The sequence below is a fragment of the Pelobates fuscus genome, chromosome 2 (genome assembly GCF_036172605.1).
Source record: "Pelobates fuscus isolate aPelFus1 chromosome 2, aPelFus1.pri, whole genome shotgun sequence".
Taxonomy (NCBI): domain Eukaryota; kingdom Metazoa; phylum Chordata; class Amphibia; order Anura; family Pelobatidae; genus Pelobates; species Pelobates fuscus.
The window spans coordinates 101,926,399-101,944,343 of record NC_086318.1 but is presented as its reverse complement, the minus strand read 5'-3'; the positions used below and the strand labels follow the sequence as shown (position 1 = coordinate 101,944,343).

At 37.8% G+C, this 17,945-nt stretch overlaps 1 protein-coding gene across 1 annotated transcript in view; it reads right to left on the bottom strand.

Moving 5' to 3' along the window:
- Positions 1-17,945, bottom strand: part of ATR (ATR serine/threonine kinase) — a 71,189-nt gene that overhangs the window by 48,457 nt on the left and 4,787 nt on the right. Inside the window, exons 4-15 of the mRNA XM_063442501.1 lie at positions 16,529-17,412; positions 11,502-11,689; positions 8,706-8,900; positions 8,258-8,466; positions 7,683-7,835; positions 5,723-5,921; positions 4,419-4,672; positions 3,768-3,958; positions 3,146-3,246; positions 2,386-2,557; positions 1,694-1,864; positions 165-359 (exon numbers count right to left, since the gene is read on the bottom strand). Coding sequence (XP_063298571.1) covers positions 165-359; positions 1,694-1,864; positions 2,386-2,557; positions 3,146-3,246; positions 3,768-3,958; positions 4,419-4,672; positions 5,723-5,921; positions 7,683-7,835; positions 8,258-8,466; positions 8,706-8,900; positions 11,502-11,689; positions 16,529-17,412 — 2,912 coding nt within the window. The remainder of the gene's footprint in view (positions 1-164; positions 360-1,693; positions 1,865-2,385; positions 2,558-3,145; positions 3,247-3,767; positions 3,959-4,418; positions 4,673-5,722; positions 5,922-7,682; positions 7,836-8,257; positions 8,467-8,705; positions 8,901-11,501; positions 11,690-16,528; positions 17,413-17,945) is intronic.

Sequence of the window (17,945 nt, the reverse complement as noted above, 5' to 3'; positions counted from 1 at the left end):
TATTTATTTTTTATTTATTTTACGGTGTGTTAACTTTTCTATATATATTTCTATGAGAATAAAATGTTTATGAACAAAAATAAAGCGATGAAGAATTTATGGGAAAGAAAATGGAATAATTTAATAATCTACTAACTATTTCTAAGTCCAGCAGTTCCACCTACCTTTAGATAATGAAGCGACTTCTCTAGTTCATCTTTTGTACAGGAGCAGACAAGATGAGAGAATATGTACTTGAAGTTATTAATTAGGATCTCCCTTCGGTTTACATGAAGTTGTTTAGCAATTGTTCGGATGAGAGAGGAGGCTGTGGGACTTGCTTTGGCTGCGAGATATGGAAGTAAGAGTTGCAAAGTACGCTGGGAAAATATTAGAAAAAACAAAAAATAAATATTGAATTGTATTGCATGCATTGTTCTGACACAGAATTAACCCATTCACTACCAAACTCAAGTATAAAGTTTTTACTTTTATGTATTTTGCAGTTTAAAAATATTTCCATTAAGCCTCACTATTTGTTTATACTTTAGGAATAATTAGCAGCCTGTAGATGAACACATTTCTCTGCCAGATGGCACTACTCGCTGATATAATGCATATAAGTGTGCTGAAAATGCAAGCTGCTTCAAAACGGTAGATGGAGTTTCTATGTGACATATCATTACTACAATCAGGGAGGGGGGAGGAGTGAATGGACTCTACAATTTCACTGTTAGCATAACATCAGCATTTCAAAGATTAATGAAGATTGCTATATCAGTTTTAAATGCCTTTTTTTTTTTTTTTTTTAGATTGCATTTATACTAACATTTCAGACACTGTGTGAAATATTGCAAGATAAAGGACACTGCATACTGTCTAAAACTTCTCCTTTCCCAAATATTTTTTTTTTTATAAAGGATGAATGAATAAGGGAAAAATCAACACCGTGCAAGTTTACATCATTTTTAAGTATGTCAGCACAGCAATCTATGGACAAAATTGATGTTATATGTTTATATGCTAGCTATACATCCCTTTCTTCAAATATATTTTATGCTAATTTTTTCTCAAACAAAAAGTGCTCCATAATGCTGGGACTGAAGGGGCACCGTAAACACCATAACCACTTAGTTTAGTTATAGTGCTAAGAGATTTTGGGAACCGCCTGATAGGTTAGTGTCAAACCATTTGAATTCAAGTCCAAACGCTGCAGCTCTGCTAATGAAAAGTGAATTCTGTTTTTGCTGACCAAATTTTTTTTTATTTTTTTTTTTACACTTTTGGTTGAGGCAGGAGAGGAAGGGTTACACACTATGGTTAAAGTAATCAAACTAAAAATATAATTGAATTGGTGAATTTTTCCAATTGAGCTATTTTGGGCTTAAATTTGAAATTCAGTTTGAATTCACTTTGGATTCCTGGCAATGCTCACTCAATAACCCTGACAGATCTTATCTCCATGATGCAGCCACATGCAAGTTTACAAAATAAAATGGTCATGGCACATATTGGAACACATTGGCTTTAATTTAATTGTAAATATAGATTTTTAAATAAACTGTGCAGATGTGTTTGTAGAGAATCCTAGTAAAAGTCTGAAATAAAAATAGCTAAATGTGTATGCCAAACCTCTGCAGAAGACAATTGGCAATATGAAGATCAATAAATATAATTAAGTAAACAAAAAACGAAAAACCTCTGAAATTCTTACTGAAAGAAATCGGTTCAGGTCAGGAAAATCAAAGACATTGGCTATTTCAGATAGAATATCCAGGGCTGCTTCTCTCTGATGTGCTGCCTCCTGTTTGAGAACCTCTGGGCTCTGACCAGGTAAATTGCTGAAGAGAGCCTTCTGACTTGAGTGGAGGGATTCAACTAGGAACTGGATAGAACACAATCAAAACATGCAGTTCAAACCTGCACTGAATAACTGATAAATGTTACCGCAAAAAGGCCCTTATTAAAAGATAGCTATAAAAATATATTACCGATTTAAAAAAAAAAAAAAAAAGAAAACAGTACCAGACATTCTATTCATTCTAACTATTTAGCATATCAGTTTCAAGGGGTTTGCCACACTGCAAAATTTCATGCAGAAAGAATTTTCAATTAGTTGCAATACAGCTTACTGAGAAGTTTGTGATTGGACAGCAATGAATGGTCCATGAAGTTTATCGATTAGCAGCTTATGTTTGGAAAGGGGCTTGCAGCAGCTGCTACTGTTGAAGCTATTGAAAGCTAAGATTTCATAAACCACCCATAGAAAACATGCAGTACAAATGGCACACATTCCTCCTTTTGGCGGTACATCTTCTAATATTTTTTTAACCCATTGTAAAGCGCTGCGGGATTTGTTGGCAGTTTATAAATAATAATAATACTGTTCCTTTAACTGTCTCTCACCTGACAAATAGGCTTCTTGTATTGGCTGAAAAAATCTTGCAGTCGGATGGATTTTGCTGCTGCCAGAGATCGGATTTCTGTGTATGATGCGCCGGCCACGGACGTTGATTTAGACAATAGACAATGTAACAAGTGCAAAAGGGCAAACGGTACCATGTCTCCTTTGGCTGCTCTGCAAATTGAAGAACTGAAACATGACTGATGCACCCTTAATGAGCGTTAATCATGATATTGCAGCACAACAAGATGTATATGCTAAATAAACAATTTATAATACAAATGTTTCTGCTTTTCCCCTTTAGTTGTATTAGCCATTGTAGAAAAGCTGCTTTCATAAATAGTATATTTTTAGGTAGCTGCAGCAGCCCCTTTCCTGCATTTTAACCTATAGATAACTGACTTTTCTCAAGGAACAAAATAAACAGTATATAATAAAGTCTACTAAATAGTGAGACTTCATAATAGAACTGAGGGTCTACATCTCTAAACAATATTTTACTCCTACCATAACAAATTGTGTACACCCATTGCTTCCCCCACTTCTGTGAAATGGCTTCTTGCATCCAATCCTTAATAAATTCATAAATACGTTTAATATTCACTAGATTTTGTTGTAATCGGTTCCTAGAATTCTCAGGACAGATAATAGAGTATGCACAATGTTCTAGCTCAAGACAACACTGTTCCTTCCCTGTTCTGCATTATACAGCCTTCCCTCAGCTTCAAGTTGGAACACAGGAAAAATGCTCTTCTAACTCACCTGCCTATGTCTCCTGTTGTAAGAATCAGAGTGTCTTTCATCTCATTATCTCGCGTAATTTTTGCATTTGTATAAGCCCTTTTCATTCGGCTTACAAGGAGCTGCAAATGTTGGGAAAACATGTACGACAGCTTCAGGTTCTTGCAGTTCACACACAGCATTTATATGGCCAAGAAAGGACATGTAATACAATTCCACATGCAGCTTTGGGGGGAACAATTCCATATTGCTCCAATTAAGGAAATAGAACCGTGTCTTTATATATTTAAAAAAAAAAATACATCATATAAAAAAAATATCAAAAGATTATTAAAAATGTATCCAAAAAAATAAATTGTTCAAAAAGTTTATCCAAAAATATGAAATCATTTGAAAAGCTTATGCAAAAATATATGATTGAGGCAATGGTCTCTACCCTGTCCCACAATCCCAATTAATTCTTGAAAGAGTTTATATATTTTACATTTTCATAGATTTTACAAATCTCCAACCCCTTAGGAAACTCTACTATCCATAAAAATGAATTTCCAATTGTTTATTTACCGACATCACTTTACAAGAAACTTTCCACGTGAGGGGGAGAGTGCTCGCACACACTTGTCAGAAAATAGCTATTGTTTACCTCTTTCAAATAACCTTGCTCACAGTCTGTTGCCTCGAAAATATGCCAGATTTTTCCACTGAAACAAATTCTAACATCTTTGTCTGGATCCTCCATGAGGTTGAGTAAAGCCTCAATTACAGCTCTTGAATCCATTTCATTTTTCTTAATATCAAGATGGGTCAAAAGCTCAGGAATATTTTCAATGAAGGCTACAAAGAACAAGTAAACAGATATTAACCAACATACACATTAACACTTCTGTGGTGCTAGATGCAATGTGTTCGTTAAAGGCAATCTACAACAGCGTGCAGCAGTCTTTAGGTCTATCGTTATCAATAATTTTAGCAGTACCAACTCATTGCACAGTTTTCCACTTTTCTCTCATAAACATTCAATAACTGCATCATTGATACATTTATTGTTTGTAGTCAGAGGAGATGTAGTTCCACAATAGTTGCAGGATACTGTTGCTGGCTTCTGTAAACTATTTTTTGTTGTTGTTTTTTTTTATGCTTCTACTAAAAAAATAAAATACATGGCATCTCAAACAAATATGGGTAACAAAGACCATTCAAAATAAATTAATACATTTTAGCCTATTCAATACTGAGCTTGGTGTAGTTAATCATGCACAGTCATGCTACAGATATAAAACTCTTTATTACTTACCTATTTTGACAGAGCTTGGGACATTCCTTTCCAGAAGTGATAAGAAAGGCTTAAAAATGGAGGCACTTGCGTGAGAAGATTCAGGAGATGTGACGGAGATCATTTTTAGGCTTGTGCAGAGGAGATCACAATCTGCTGGGGGCTCCGCAGGTAAATTGTGGATTTCAAAACCACCAGCAAGACCACATGCCAACTTGCCCATGGCACTGGCAAACTCCCTTTTCACCAACTCTGAGTCATCGTTTAAGTTATCACTACCCAAAAACACAAATACACATTTCAGAACACGGCAAAAGAAATGGTGAAAAAAATCCCCAGTTAATTTATCTCTTTAAAAAAAAAAAAAAAAAAAAAACTTGCCAAAAACATGTCATACGCCAATTAGTAACAATACAATTATGAAAAAGACCATGTCTTTAGTACAGGCATAGGCAACCTTTTGAACTCCAGATGTTTTGGACTACACCTTCCATGATGCTTTGCCAGCATTATGGGTGTAAGAGCATAATGGGGGATATAGTCCACAACATCTGGAGTGCCGAAGGTTGCCTATCCATGGTCTAGCGGTAATCAGAGGCACTTTCTCCTTAAGACCTTAAATGTCTGATGCTCTTCATGTTCAGTGTCATTAAGCACAGCATAGAAATCATCTAATATGATTGACAAGCATGCAATGTAGGTCTCCAATGCTTCTCTTCGAGAGGTCTAAGGATAATTGAAAAATAATTATTCACAATGACAACTTTCAGTGAACAGAAGTCACTGCTCTGCTATGGCCCTCCTTATCGCCGCTAAAAAGGTGATTTACTCAACTTTGTTCCAGGTCCGTAATGGCTGGTTCCGTCTCCTTGGCTGAAATGATCTAATTTCTCATAGGAAAGCTTTGGGAGGGTATTGCACATATGCAGTAAAATGCTGCGCGAATCAGCATCTCCTCATAGAGATGCATTGAATCAATGTATCTCTATGAGAAGCATTCAGCGTCTCTATCCAGAGTGGAGATGCCGAATGGCCACTAGTGGTGTTGCTAGGCAGTAACGTAAACACTGCTTTTTCTATGAAAAGGCAGTGTTTACATTAAAAAGCCTGCAGAGATAGTAAGCAGACACCAAAACCGCTACATTAAGCTGTAGTTCTTTTGGTGACTATAGTGTCCCTTAAAGCTAACTTAGTAAAAAAAAAAACTACCAATCCTTAAAACCAAATTCTGAAAGCGGTTTTTGAATTTTTTTTGCTTTGCTATAAAGGGGAATATACATTGAACTAATTTTCAGGCACGTTGTTGCACAGTTTTTAATACTTACATGAAAATCTGAGGGATGGGACCATACGTTTGTTGGCTTATATTGCGTAACAGGACAGGAAATCCTTTGATGCAGTGGGCACGAACAATTTCATGAGGACTCTCGAGTGCCCGGTGATAAACTGCTAATCTCCAGTCAGTGATTATGGTATTGGGAAACAATGAAAGCAGATACACGAGTTGGGACTCTGTCACAGGAGCTGATGTTAGAAATATATACCTTGTAAGAATACTACATGCAAAAAAAAAAATATTATACACAAACTTAATTATTTAGTGAACCTGAAATCACCCTCCTGAAAATGAAGAGCTGGCCAACTGACAAGTACACAAGTTTATCAGTTGAGCTTAGGATTCATAGTTAATCTACAACAGATAATTCGATTAAAGCAGGGGTACCAAAAGGGTAGATCTCCAGATGTTGTAAAACTACAATTCCCTTGATGCTTTGTATGCCTCATCATAGAAGCTGTAGTTCTACAACATCCATGAATCTACCTTTTGGTCACCCCTGGATTAAAATGGAACGGTGAAATATTTGTGATATCTTTTCAACCATTTGCTAAATATTTCTATCAACACTGTTGAGTTTTTATTTCGTTCTAAAAACCTGTACAACTCAAAATGATTTCCACAATGGAGAATATATACATCCAACGGGCCAGTGTGGAAAAAAAAAATCATCCTTATTTTGTCCTAACCAAAGCACTTCTTGTTTTTTCCTAAAAGTGAAAAAAAAACACAACACTATTTCCAGCCCTTTGTCGGCCCCTTCCAAATGGAATTGTATTACACATGCATTCTTAAAAAAGAGATATGGCAGATCAATTTACATGAAAAGTGTATTTTGTCTTATTACTGAAAAGAAAAAAATGACATGTAACATAGCCCCTGGTTGTGCATTACTTTGTAATGAACACATATAAGTGGATATCTCTTTTCAGTAAACCTCCTATAGGACATTTTAAAATCACCCTTAAATATAAAATTACATCCTGGCATATTTTTAATCCAAGGGGAGGTCCTTTCAAGCCCACTTTGGTCAAAAGCACTTCTCTTCTGCTAAGACTATACAAATCTTTCCAGAGTACATTTTTTTATATGCTCAGTTCTTGTTATTCGTGTATAATGATAAATGGTGCTTCTGACCAAAGGTGGCCACCCCGACATTACAAAGGTTCAAAGTCAGGAGATGCACTGAAGATAAGAAAATAACAATGTTAGCCTTACAAAATACTCTTTGTATTCCTAACACTGTAGTATTCCTTTAAGTTTTTATGTATACATATCTGTTGCCGGTTTGTACATACAGACACATATTACACCTGTTATTTTTTTTAAAACATTCTATGTACAGCTTATAAACAATCGGACTAAGGGTTTGACCATTACAGATTACAACAGTGCCAGGCTCATAATAAAGTTTAGCACGTTATGGAATCGAACTTCAGAATTCACTGAATTCTGTTCAGACACACTGAAAAACTTCTCATTCTTGGGAAAGCAAGGGGCTCACACAAGCAAATGAAAGCGTTTAACAGGTATAAAGGTATATATCCTTGATTTAAGAAGTAGGTGCATCATTCTTTAAAGAATAGGAAACACAAGAACAGGCATCAGCCGTTTGCTGTTTCGGAAGAGGCTACAGCAGAAGCAGCATAAATAGTAGGAGTTAGAGATGAACAGGATTTTAAAATTTTTTTTTTTTAAAGGATAATTTTTTTTAAATGCATATTAAATTAATAAATAAAATAAAAAATTGCCTAATTGCTCTCTAGTAAACCAATGTAAAGAGCTTTATCATAGATAACGGGAAAACCATGCACTTTATTTTGACTTATACAAAGAATTAATACATATTTCTGTGAAATTATTAACACATATATCACCAGTTAATAAGCAAAATAATGGGGGGAAAAAAACATAGTTGTCATAAATTTATGCATTTGGTAACCACTTACATAAATTCTCACAGATCGGGTGACTTAAGTTTACAAATGCAGGATCAAACGCTGACATTGTAAAGGAGGGATGGTTCGAAAGAATGTGAAGCCAAGGCAAAGAAACCAAATCGCAAACATCCCTGAGGATTTTGTCACTTATTTGGCTCTTAACTGGAATGAAAAAAAAAAAAACAGGAACGTTAAAATAAATAAATAAAATATTATGCCCATCATCGTTTTTTGTATTAAACACAGAGGAGGTAGATCAAAACCTTATTGCAGTACATATAGAGAGTGCAGGTGGGTAACATTACCTCCGACAATTATATACACATATGCACGTAAATATGTCATAGCTTAAGTAATAAGTATATAATTAATAAACCCTTGTACATATAAATCTCTCAAATTCAGAATTTACAAAGGAAAGACAGTAACATTTACAAGCATGCCACACTGCTTACTCTGCACTACACAGTTGTCTACCAACAGGCAATTTAATTACCAATTTGCTTTAAATCCCCAATACCTTAAAAAAAAACAAAAAAACAAAAAATAAACATAGTAGTTACGTGTTTTGCCTTATGTCTTACCATGTAAGTAAAGTAAGGCATCAAATATTTTCACAATCTTGATCCACACAGAGTTCAAGTTGGTTATCTGGTGTCCCAATTCAAGTAGTTTCCTGCAAATCGTAACAGTTTCCATAATGTCATCATGACTAACCCAGGAAAGTTGTGGTCTTGTATCTAAAAGCTTAGCACAACTGCTGTCACTCGTGCCTGAAGCTTTCTGGTTTGTTCTGTGAATATAAAAAACATTGTTTTACCAATAGAAATAGTAAGCATATGTAGTGCAGTAATGGAGTAGCAAGGGCCAACTTTCATAAATATATTTGGTCACAACTGCTCCAAAAAGCCTCAGCTAATTCCCTTGTTTACTCAAAATGGTTTGTGCAGCAGTAAGTAAGGCAGCAGCAGTAAGGAAGCACAACATATTAGTCTGTTGGGCTTTGTTTGAAATGTGGAAGCATATACGTACATTGTATGTTCATTATCTGATATATGAACTGAGCAAAGAGCAGCAACATGCAACGTTACTGTAACACCCTCCAGAGAAGACAATACTTCCTCGTCAGTCAGGCTGCCACTTTCAAGAGAGTGAAGAAAAGAGGAAAACTTTCTAGAGACATCTCTCCACAATGAACTCTTGGATTTCATATCCACTGGGACAGTCCTGGAATCGATGAGAAATAATATCCGTTAGAGTAAATAGTTTTTATCTAAATGAGCTTTTGTTTGCTTATCCTATCCTCCTCAACTCCTATCCTCCGCACATTCTCAAGTCAATATTATTAAGCCTTACAAAAAAAGCTGGGCTGAAACAATTTATGAGAACAATAACAATAGATAACATAATTATCCTGCCATATGGTTATCCCCAGTTCATTTCTCAAACAAGTGTTAACGGAGTTGTGCCATCACAAGGGGAATTTAGGCAAATGGTATATGAGACTGATCCCAATTACAACGGCCTACAACCAAAACACATGTTAATCCCTCTACACTGGAGAATATTGTTCTGGCATTCTTAGGGTGTTGGCGGGCAAGTGTAGCTGATAACTTTCTAGGTACAGTGACAAAGGGTTTAACCTTTGGATTACCTTTTAAAATTATGGAGAACATAAGAATATCACACTAGCACATGTGGGCATGGGCTTTTTTTTTTTAACCAGATAAGGAAGAGAGAAAAATAGAATGGGCCACTCAGAGGCTTATTTGAGTAACTTTCTTTGCTCTGCAAGAAAAGAAAAAAAAAAGGGGGGGGGAGGGTGTTGGGGACGAAACTCACACCATTGCAGGTGCGCACTAAAATAAAAGTTTGTTTTCTTACCACTTAAACTTATTGTTAACCTTTCTGCTTTAGCAGATTAGTTAGATGACTGAGATGTGTTTCTAGCTTCCTATTTATTTTTTTATTATGTGAAACTGTAGGTTAGAAATTCTGTTGTATTCACTTTTTGTGAACTATTCAGTACAAAAAAAATAAACCTTAATATGTTAATTTGATACAAGCCCTGCTTTGATAACTGTACTAAAGAAATTTGGAAGAATTTTAAATGTAAAAGTGGTGTACTGGTGGACAGTAAAATATGCAATATATAAATAAGACATATAACCTAGTGCAAGGTAAATCTGGAAGGGTTGGCATTTGCATTAACTTGTGCTTGATACAAAAGAGAACCAAACTATACCATTGTGCACAAACAAGGTCATTTGTATGTGCTCTATATTTCTGGTAGTTGTATAAAGCTTTTTCAGTGGCGTATGAAAACATATGCACTAAATCAGCTTTTAACCCCTTAACAACGTTGACGGGTCATTATAATAACATCCTGCATATTTAATGTGAGCAGGATTAAATCACTAGTGGGGCCACTAAAAGACACTTTTAGATGAGCTGTTTGCAGTGATGGCTTTCATTTAAATGTCTATTAAAAAGATTGTGGTATGAGAAGGGTTAAATCTTTGCTAACACCACTAACCCCAGGTATCTATGGATACTTGTGGCTTCTCTAAGTTTGCTAGAGCCATATTTAATGGCCTCAGACTTTTTAATGACCTGCTTGCAGCTCTGGAAGTGGCTCTTTAAAACGACATTTTAATGCTTTCAAAGAGATCGCAGTGTGAGCGCTGTCACATCCCTGCTCATACCACTAACCTAAAGGTATTAACAGATACGTGGGCTGCTATGAGTCAGCTGTGGCCATTTATAGAGGGCCTAGATGTGGTTTTATGAATGAGTTAAAGTGCTCTGTGCAGCACTGACTACCAGCGCTGCATAAAGCTCAGTGCAGCGCTGGTAGTCAGTGCTGCACAGGGCACTTTAACTCATTCATAAAACCACATTTTTTTCTTGAGTGCAGCAGCTTCGGGGAAACCATCCAGGGTTAATAGACCCTGGCAGGATCTCCCACCCTGTCTCTGACTGATTACGACCAGTGCTGGACTCTGATCACAATGTTATCGACTGGAAACAAGGGCTCCATTCAAAATTACACACCAAGTGTAATTATGAAAATGGGGCTAGTAGATGGTGGCAGCACACCATCTACTGTGTTAAATAGTAAATCCCATTTATAATATGCAGCAGGGTTGGAGTAAGTGGTGGGGTTAGACATAGAGTACAATTACATTTAGGGATAAAAGTAGAGTAGGGTTACACTTAGTATTGGGATAGGGTTAGGTAAGTGGGATGCTGGGTATGGGTAATGCTTATTTAGGGTTAAAGATAGTAAGGGGTTGAGGATAAGAGTAATATTAGGGTAGGTATATAGTTAGAATTAGTGTAAGCATTGTGCAAGTGTGAACAATCACAAGTTTAAATATTCGTAAAAAGATCCTAAAATATTAGGTATTTAACAAGCAGGGCTGATATGTGAATCTATTTTGCATTCTTTTTAATCAGTTGCACTGCATTTATAAATATTAGTATTGCCAAAAATGTGAAAAACAAAAATATTTTACCGCCAGTTGCTTCCCATTTTTTTAATTTTATTAATACGGAATGTTTTACGTATAAGATATTAAATGAAAGCCCCATTGTCCTTTAGAAAAATATATATGGGGCACTTTAACAGAAACCATTAAATTACAGCAGCACAGACCTACAGCTCAGATTCAAGATTTTGTTTTGGTTCAGAACGTGTACAATTGCCTCCGTCTTTAAGGGGTTAACAATGGTTGTTTGTTTCACAATATACTTAATACACTCACAAATGAAAAACTATTTAAAAATACAATTAACAGGTGAAAACATAATCAGTAAAATAATCACACTGCTAATGGAGAGTGTCTTCTTGTTGGTTTTGCTGTTAGACTCAAACGAGGTCGTTTCTCCAGAACCTCATCGCTGCTGCTCCCACCAGATTCAGAGTCTGTGCTTACAGGCTGTATGAGTTGATGGTGATGAATACATTCCAGGCCATCGTTTCGCAAAGCTGCATAAAGGGGATGTACCACATACTGTGAAAAAAGCAATGGTTAATTAGATGTATATTTGTTAAATAAGCAGCAGTACGGATGTTCTAAGATTATGTCACCACCAACTACCATATATTTATTTTCCAAATACCATTGAAATGGCACAACCGTTACTCCTTTTTCTTACAAGTAACACGCCAATAATGGCAGAAAAAGAAAACATATAAACATAACACAACATATTCTTTCCAATTACAATCTATTTTCCGATTATTGTATGTAGGTGTGAATATATTTATTTTCTATGTATAGATTTTTGTTAAGTGAACAGTTCATTTATACAGATTTATTTTCCTTGTCATAATGGTAGTCATTTTAGGCTGAGTAGATTCTACTGGGAAAGAAAAAGGCAGCTTTGAGTTATGACTTTACAGTTGAGCTCTCTACCCAAGCAATTGAGCTCTCTACCTTGCAAACTGTATAAGCATATTTACATAGAGAACAATCTCCCTGTTGTATACTTTGGAAGTATTTAAAAGGACACTCTAGACCCCTAAAGCCCATTAGCTAGTTGAAAAGCTTTATGTGCGAAGAGTCTGGCCCTTTTTTTTCCTTTTTGCAAAAATTTAAGATTTCAATAGAAATTTACACTTTTATAAATTAACCTGGTTACAACCCCTTGGATTTTCAAGCAGGCAAAATGTCCTGTTACTTCCTGCTCTGGTTACCTCAGTGGAACGAAACTCTAGAGACAGCAATTGGCCAGAACACCTTCCTTGTAAAGACTTATCATTGAGCTGCATTGGAACGTTTGTGATTGGACAGTCTAACAAAGTGTGGGCAGGATTAGAAGACGAGAGATTGCAAAGGCAGCAGACAAGAATTCTGCAGCTTTTGCAAGCTGCTTTTAGATGTATTCCCAATTGAAAATGCATAATGATATGCATGTACGTTTTTATTTGGGATACATATACAAAACAGTGATTATTTATTTTGCATTTGGGCAGTGGACTGTCCCTTTAACCCCTTAAGGACCAAACTTCTTGAATAAAAGGGAATCATGACATGTCACACATGTCATGTGTCCTTAAGGGGTTAAAGCTCCAAGCAAGTTTACTCATTTCCCTCCCTAAGAAATAGTCAAACCGATTACTAATGTTCACTTTCAGCCAGTGAACTAAACCTACATAGCAAAGCTTATCTCAAGACAGAGGAGGTGACCAGTGCCTTCAGTTTAGACTTTCAGCAATTGAACGCTGCATGGTCCTGCTAGCTCAGAAAGACTAACAAGATTCTCCTGCAAAGAGAAAAAATCCTGAAGCAGGTGCTGAAACTGCATGTGCCTGGCGGGACATTGTAGTCAATTTGTTTTAAATTAATTTAACAAATTACACTGGGATAGTGCCAGGGCACTCCAGGCACCATAGCCACTACAGTGGGCTGTCTTGGATACAGTGCTTGGAATGTTGCATTAACTGGCATCACAATCCAGTTCTGTCCAGACACAGTCTGTATTGGGGGAAAAATAGAAACATTGCTTATAATTTTTCAACTTCAAAATGGTATAGTAATTTTTCAACTTCAAATAGTCTAATATGGAGACGTTCAGAGCCATCATATAGGTATACACAGCTGTATGTTTAAGCTTATAAAAACATTTGTTAAATAACAGGGGCTATTAGTAAAAACAAATACTACTTATTACAATTTATCTTTAAAATGTCCTCTGACTATGACCCTAATGTCCTTATTTAGCATGTGAGGTCATGAGAAGGGCTCTAATTTCGCAAAACTTAACCAGGTCTGCTGAAGAATAAAAAGCAAAGGCCTGTCATAGTCTCTCATACTCTTGCGGTGAGTAAACTTCTTCCCTAAAAGTCAGTCAAACAGTTTTGCCCGAAGGAACAGTTAGAGAAAGACAGCTGTTTGATCAGTGTCCTTAAGTTAAAATAAACAAGGAGGAAAAGTCATAACTTAATGGAACAGTGTAATGTCACAAACACATACTATATTGTCCTATTGCCTAGTTGGATTATTGCCCCTCCCCTCCCCCACAATTGAAGTAAATAAGATTTACTTAACGCCATCGCCCCGCCGGTCTCCATCATGCGGAACCGTCTCCTTGGCTGAAGTGATCAATCTTGATAACTCAGCGAAACCAAAGCTTCCTCCATATGAAAGCATTAAGAGGCTAAGGGCCATGCGCCACAAAACACTGGTGCACCAACCAAATGCTCTGTATAAGAAACAGTGGATTGGGAACAGAGTCCGACTTGGTTCTCACAGGGGAAGGGCCTCTAGTGGATGTCAGGAAGACTGTCAACAGAAGTGTGTTAATCCTGCAATAATAACACTGCCATATCTACTAAACAGCACTGAACCCACACCACTTAATTGAAATTAAGTGGTTTGGGTGTCTTTAGAGTTCCTCTAATGATAAGCAGATCTTTGTACATTCTAATGTGTGGGGTGGATTTCTTTTTCATTTATTTTTGTATTATTATTATTAACATCATATGTGGAGCTGCTGAAGCACGGCCTGCCACACAATTGAAATCACTGTTGATGCCATTAAGGTGCATAACATCACAGGAAACTGTGTGCACGCACCCACTGTATTTTTGGAAGCGAAGCACAAGTATGTACAAGCATGTGTAGTAATTGATTCCCCAAAATGTCTGCGGAGGGAAGTGTTTAATATTTCACTCTAGTATCGCTTCAATAGCATTTACTAGGATGATTAAAATTAGAGGCAATTCGAGGGGCGGAGCTAGTGGCACACTGCAGCAGTCGCCATTTACCACAGCTCCGACAAGCCAGCGTGCAAAACCGGCCCAAACACGGCACCAACAGCCCATCGACTGAAAAGAACCGCAGGGTCACTCTCAGGACTCCCGGCGGATCTCGCAGATGCCTTTTTTTCAAAAATCGGGCACCAAACGCCGAACCAAGGGATCCGGGGCCTACCGCACGAGTGAACGCCACCTAACCAGGGAGCTGACTTCGTGGCTCGGCGGGAACTCACTACACTACGACGCCGACTTCCACACCACGGAAGAAATGGGGCGGAAAACCCACAAAGCGATCCCGAGCACCCCCAAGCCACAAAGGGACATATGCAGCATGCTGCAATCCCCTCCACCTGCACGGACCCAAGACATGGAGGCGACATCGCCCGAGGGGTCAGAGGACGAAGACTCCACTCACAGTGTGATTAAGGCAGGCGCGGGAAGCGCAAGTATGCACACCCAGGATGACACGGCACTGGCATCGAAACAAGACATCCAGGACATGCTGGCCGGTCTCCAAAAGAACCTTCAGCACATGTGGCAAGCTGACTTAAAAGGGCTGGCGGCAGAGGTACAGGCAGTAACGGCAAGAACCCAGGCCGCAGAACAAGAGGTGAGAGAAATACGCCAAGACATCATTACCCTTAAAGACACAGTCTCCCAAATACAATCCACACAAGCAAACACCATCAAGCAATTGGCTATACTGGATGATAGGGGCAGGAGAAAGAACATTAAAATCAGGGGGGTATCAGAGGTGGTATTACTGGACGAACTGCCCCACTTTATCAGACGCCTGGTAGCTGCACTCCTCCCCAACAGACAAGCGAAACACTTCATGTTTGACGGAGTATATCGCATTGCAAAACCGCAGCAGGCACCGAAAGCAGCCCCGCGCGACATCATCCTACGATGTCAATCCCTGACAGACAAGATAGCCCTGATGATGGCCATCAAAAACAATGAAAGACTTTGAAACACACAGAATTACCTTCTTTCAGGACTTGAGTAGAGACACTCTCCTTTGGCGCAAAAGCATGCAACCCATCACGACCACCCTGCAAGCAGCGGGCCTCAAGTACAAATGGGCTACTCCCAGGACACTATGGGTGACTAAAGATGACCTACATTACAAGATCTCCAATGTAGGAGAAGGACCGGCTCTATTGACTACTCTGGGACTGTCCACTAACACCAGGGCACCAGCCACAACTCTGCCGGGACCGGCAACCTGAAACATGCATTGGTCACACCAGACTATTACTCTTATTTTCATTTACTGTTATTATGTTTTTATGCTATCTATATTCAATGTATATCGCACCCTGTTTTGATATCTCTTTTGAAGACGACCTAAACCACACATAACCTGGTCCGCTGACCCACCCTCACTGGGTGACACCGACCATACGGCCCCGTGACGATGAAACGGCGGCCTAGGTTCAACTAGTGTGCTTCATCCCCCCCCCCCTGAATGCCCAGGGTTACAGGGCACAGCCCTCTAAGGAGCCCCCACAGTACATCACATAAACTGAACTCCATCTCATCCCGCACTCACACTTAGACGAGACATAAAGGCTTAGATCCTACCTGTTACCCACCAGGACACACGTCAAACCACACAAGGAACTAAATGATTACCAAGGCCATAACCTGTGCCAGTGTTCTAACATAGTCGTATAGTCCCCTCGGGACGACAACAGCCACATAGAAACACACACCACTGGCATGTCCGGATCCTCGCTACAACCACATAGCCCACACCAACACAAAATGTGCATAACTCGACTCGGCCCAACACATAAGTCGACTGTATTGTGAATGTTTTATTGTGCATCTAATGTTGTGGCATGACTACTTTTCTATGTACTCGCTGAAACTGCACCAAAAATAAAGAATTAAAAAAAAAAAAAAAAAAATTAGAGGCAATTCCTCTATAATACCTTACGATGACGGTACCGTAATTTGCCTTTACACATTACTGGAATTTTAACATAGCTCTTTTCTATATTTAGTTTATAACGTAACAATAAACTATAACAATTCTAAATAAACTAAATTAGATCTGGGACAAAGTGTCTAAATATCTCACCAGTTGTTGGTTCTGAACTCCAAGGACATCAACAAAGGCTTTTGAAATGCGGTTTAGATGGTTCTGTCGAACTTCCAGTGCAGATTCATAGCCAGGTGGGACAAAACTTAAAAAATACTGAAACATATGGCAGAGTGCTCTTCTTAATGGGTCAGAACAAATGGTCTTCAATATGCCCCCATCAAATACAGCTGAAAGATTCTCCAGTAACATGTTAAGGTACACAGGTTCAATATTTAGGTAGGACTCTGACTCAAAGGGGAATAAAACCATCACTACTTCCAACAATGGAATTTCGTAAAGAGACATTTCTTCTAGATCAATGTCTTTGATATTTATTAGCATTCCAAAAAACACAGTGAAGAAAAGATTTGCAGACTGTTCTGGTGCCCCACCTAGTTTGATCAGTTCCTTAATGAAATGTAAAGCTATACTCTTTAGATGTGGACTTCCATAGTCCAATAAATTGCACCCTATACCCCACAGAAAAAGATTCTGCCTTTGGAAATAAAAAGCAGAAATATCACCATGATTATCAGTCAAGATCATTAATGAAGTGATTTCTAGAGATTCAACCTGCTCCATGTTCATGAGCTCAAATGGAGCAGAACGCAAGTAGGCGAGATTTTCTCTTGATTCACTTAAAAACCTGCATACAGTCACTGGCCATTTTATGGACTGCACCATGTCCTGTTCATGTAAACAAACAAGATCTTCCAAGAGATTTAATAAATCTTTAGTAAGAATTCCAAAAAGGTGTGGCTTCTTCATCTTGAAAAGAAAGAGCAAGGACCGAATGACTTCAGCTATTTTTTTATGTAAATCTTTACAGCTTGGGGTAGCGGCAATGCGTAGGAGCCTTGTAATGATCCAGTTGCTAAACTCTGTTTTAAAAAAAAAAAAAAAAAGAACATATTAAATACGATTAGGCTTAAGAATGCAATTCATTTACATACATTTTGAAGTTTTATATTTGGAAGGCAATTTTACCAAACATAGTAACAACTATAAAAAAATAAAAACAAGATGTACTGGACACAGAAGTCAAATGCAAAAATCAGGACTAAAACATGAAATAGAACATTCTGGCATAGAAGTAATAATCTTCATTGGACAATGGGAAAAGGAAGCACACACTCTTTAACATGCCAAAGGAATACACTTAGATAAGTTGGTAGGTTAAGCGCACCGAGGCCATACATTTGAATATGTCAGTACAGTACTAGGCAGAAGGGCAGGGGTTAACATTGCCCAGGCCCTACCTCTGAATACTTTAACTGGACAGGAAAGGGCCAGACAACAGCAACGTGATATTAAGGATATAGTCTAAGAATAGACTTGACAGTACAAGGTACAGTGAATTTTATGCACTTAGCTAAGACTAGAATAAATGAAATGACACAAATTAAATACACTA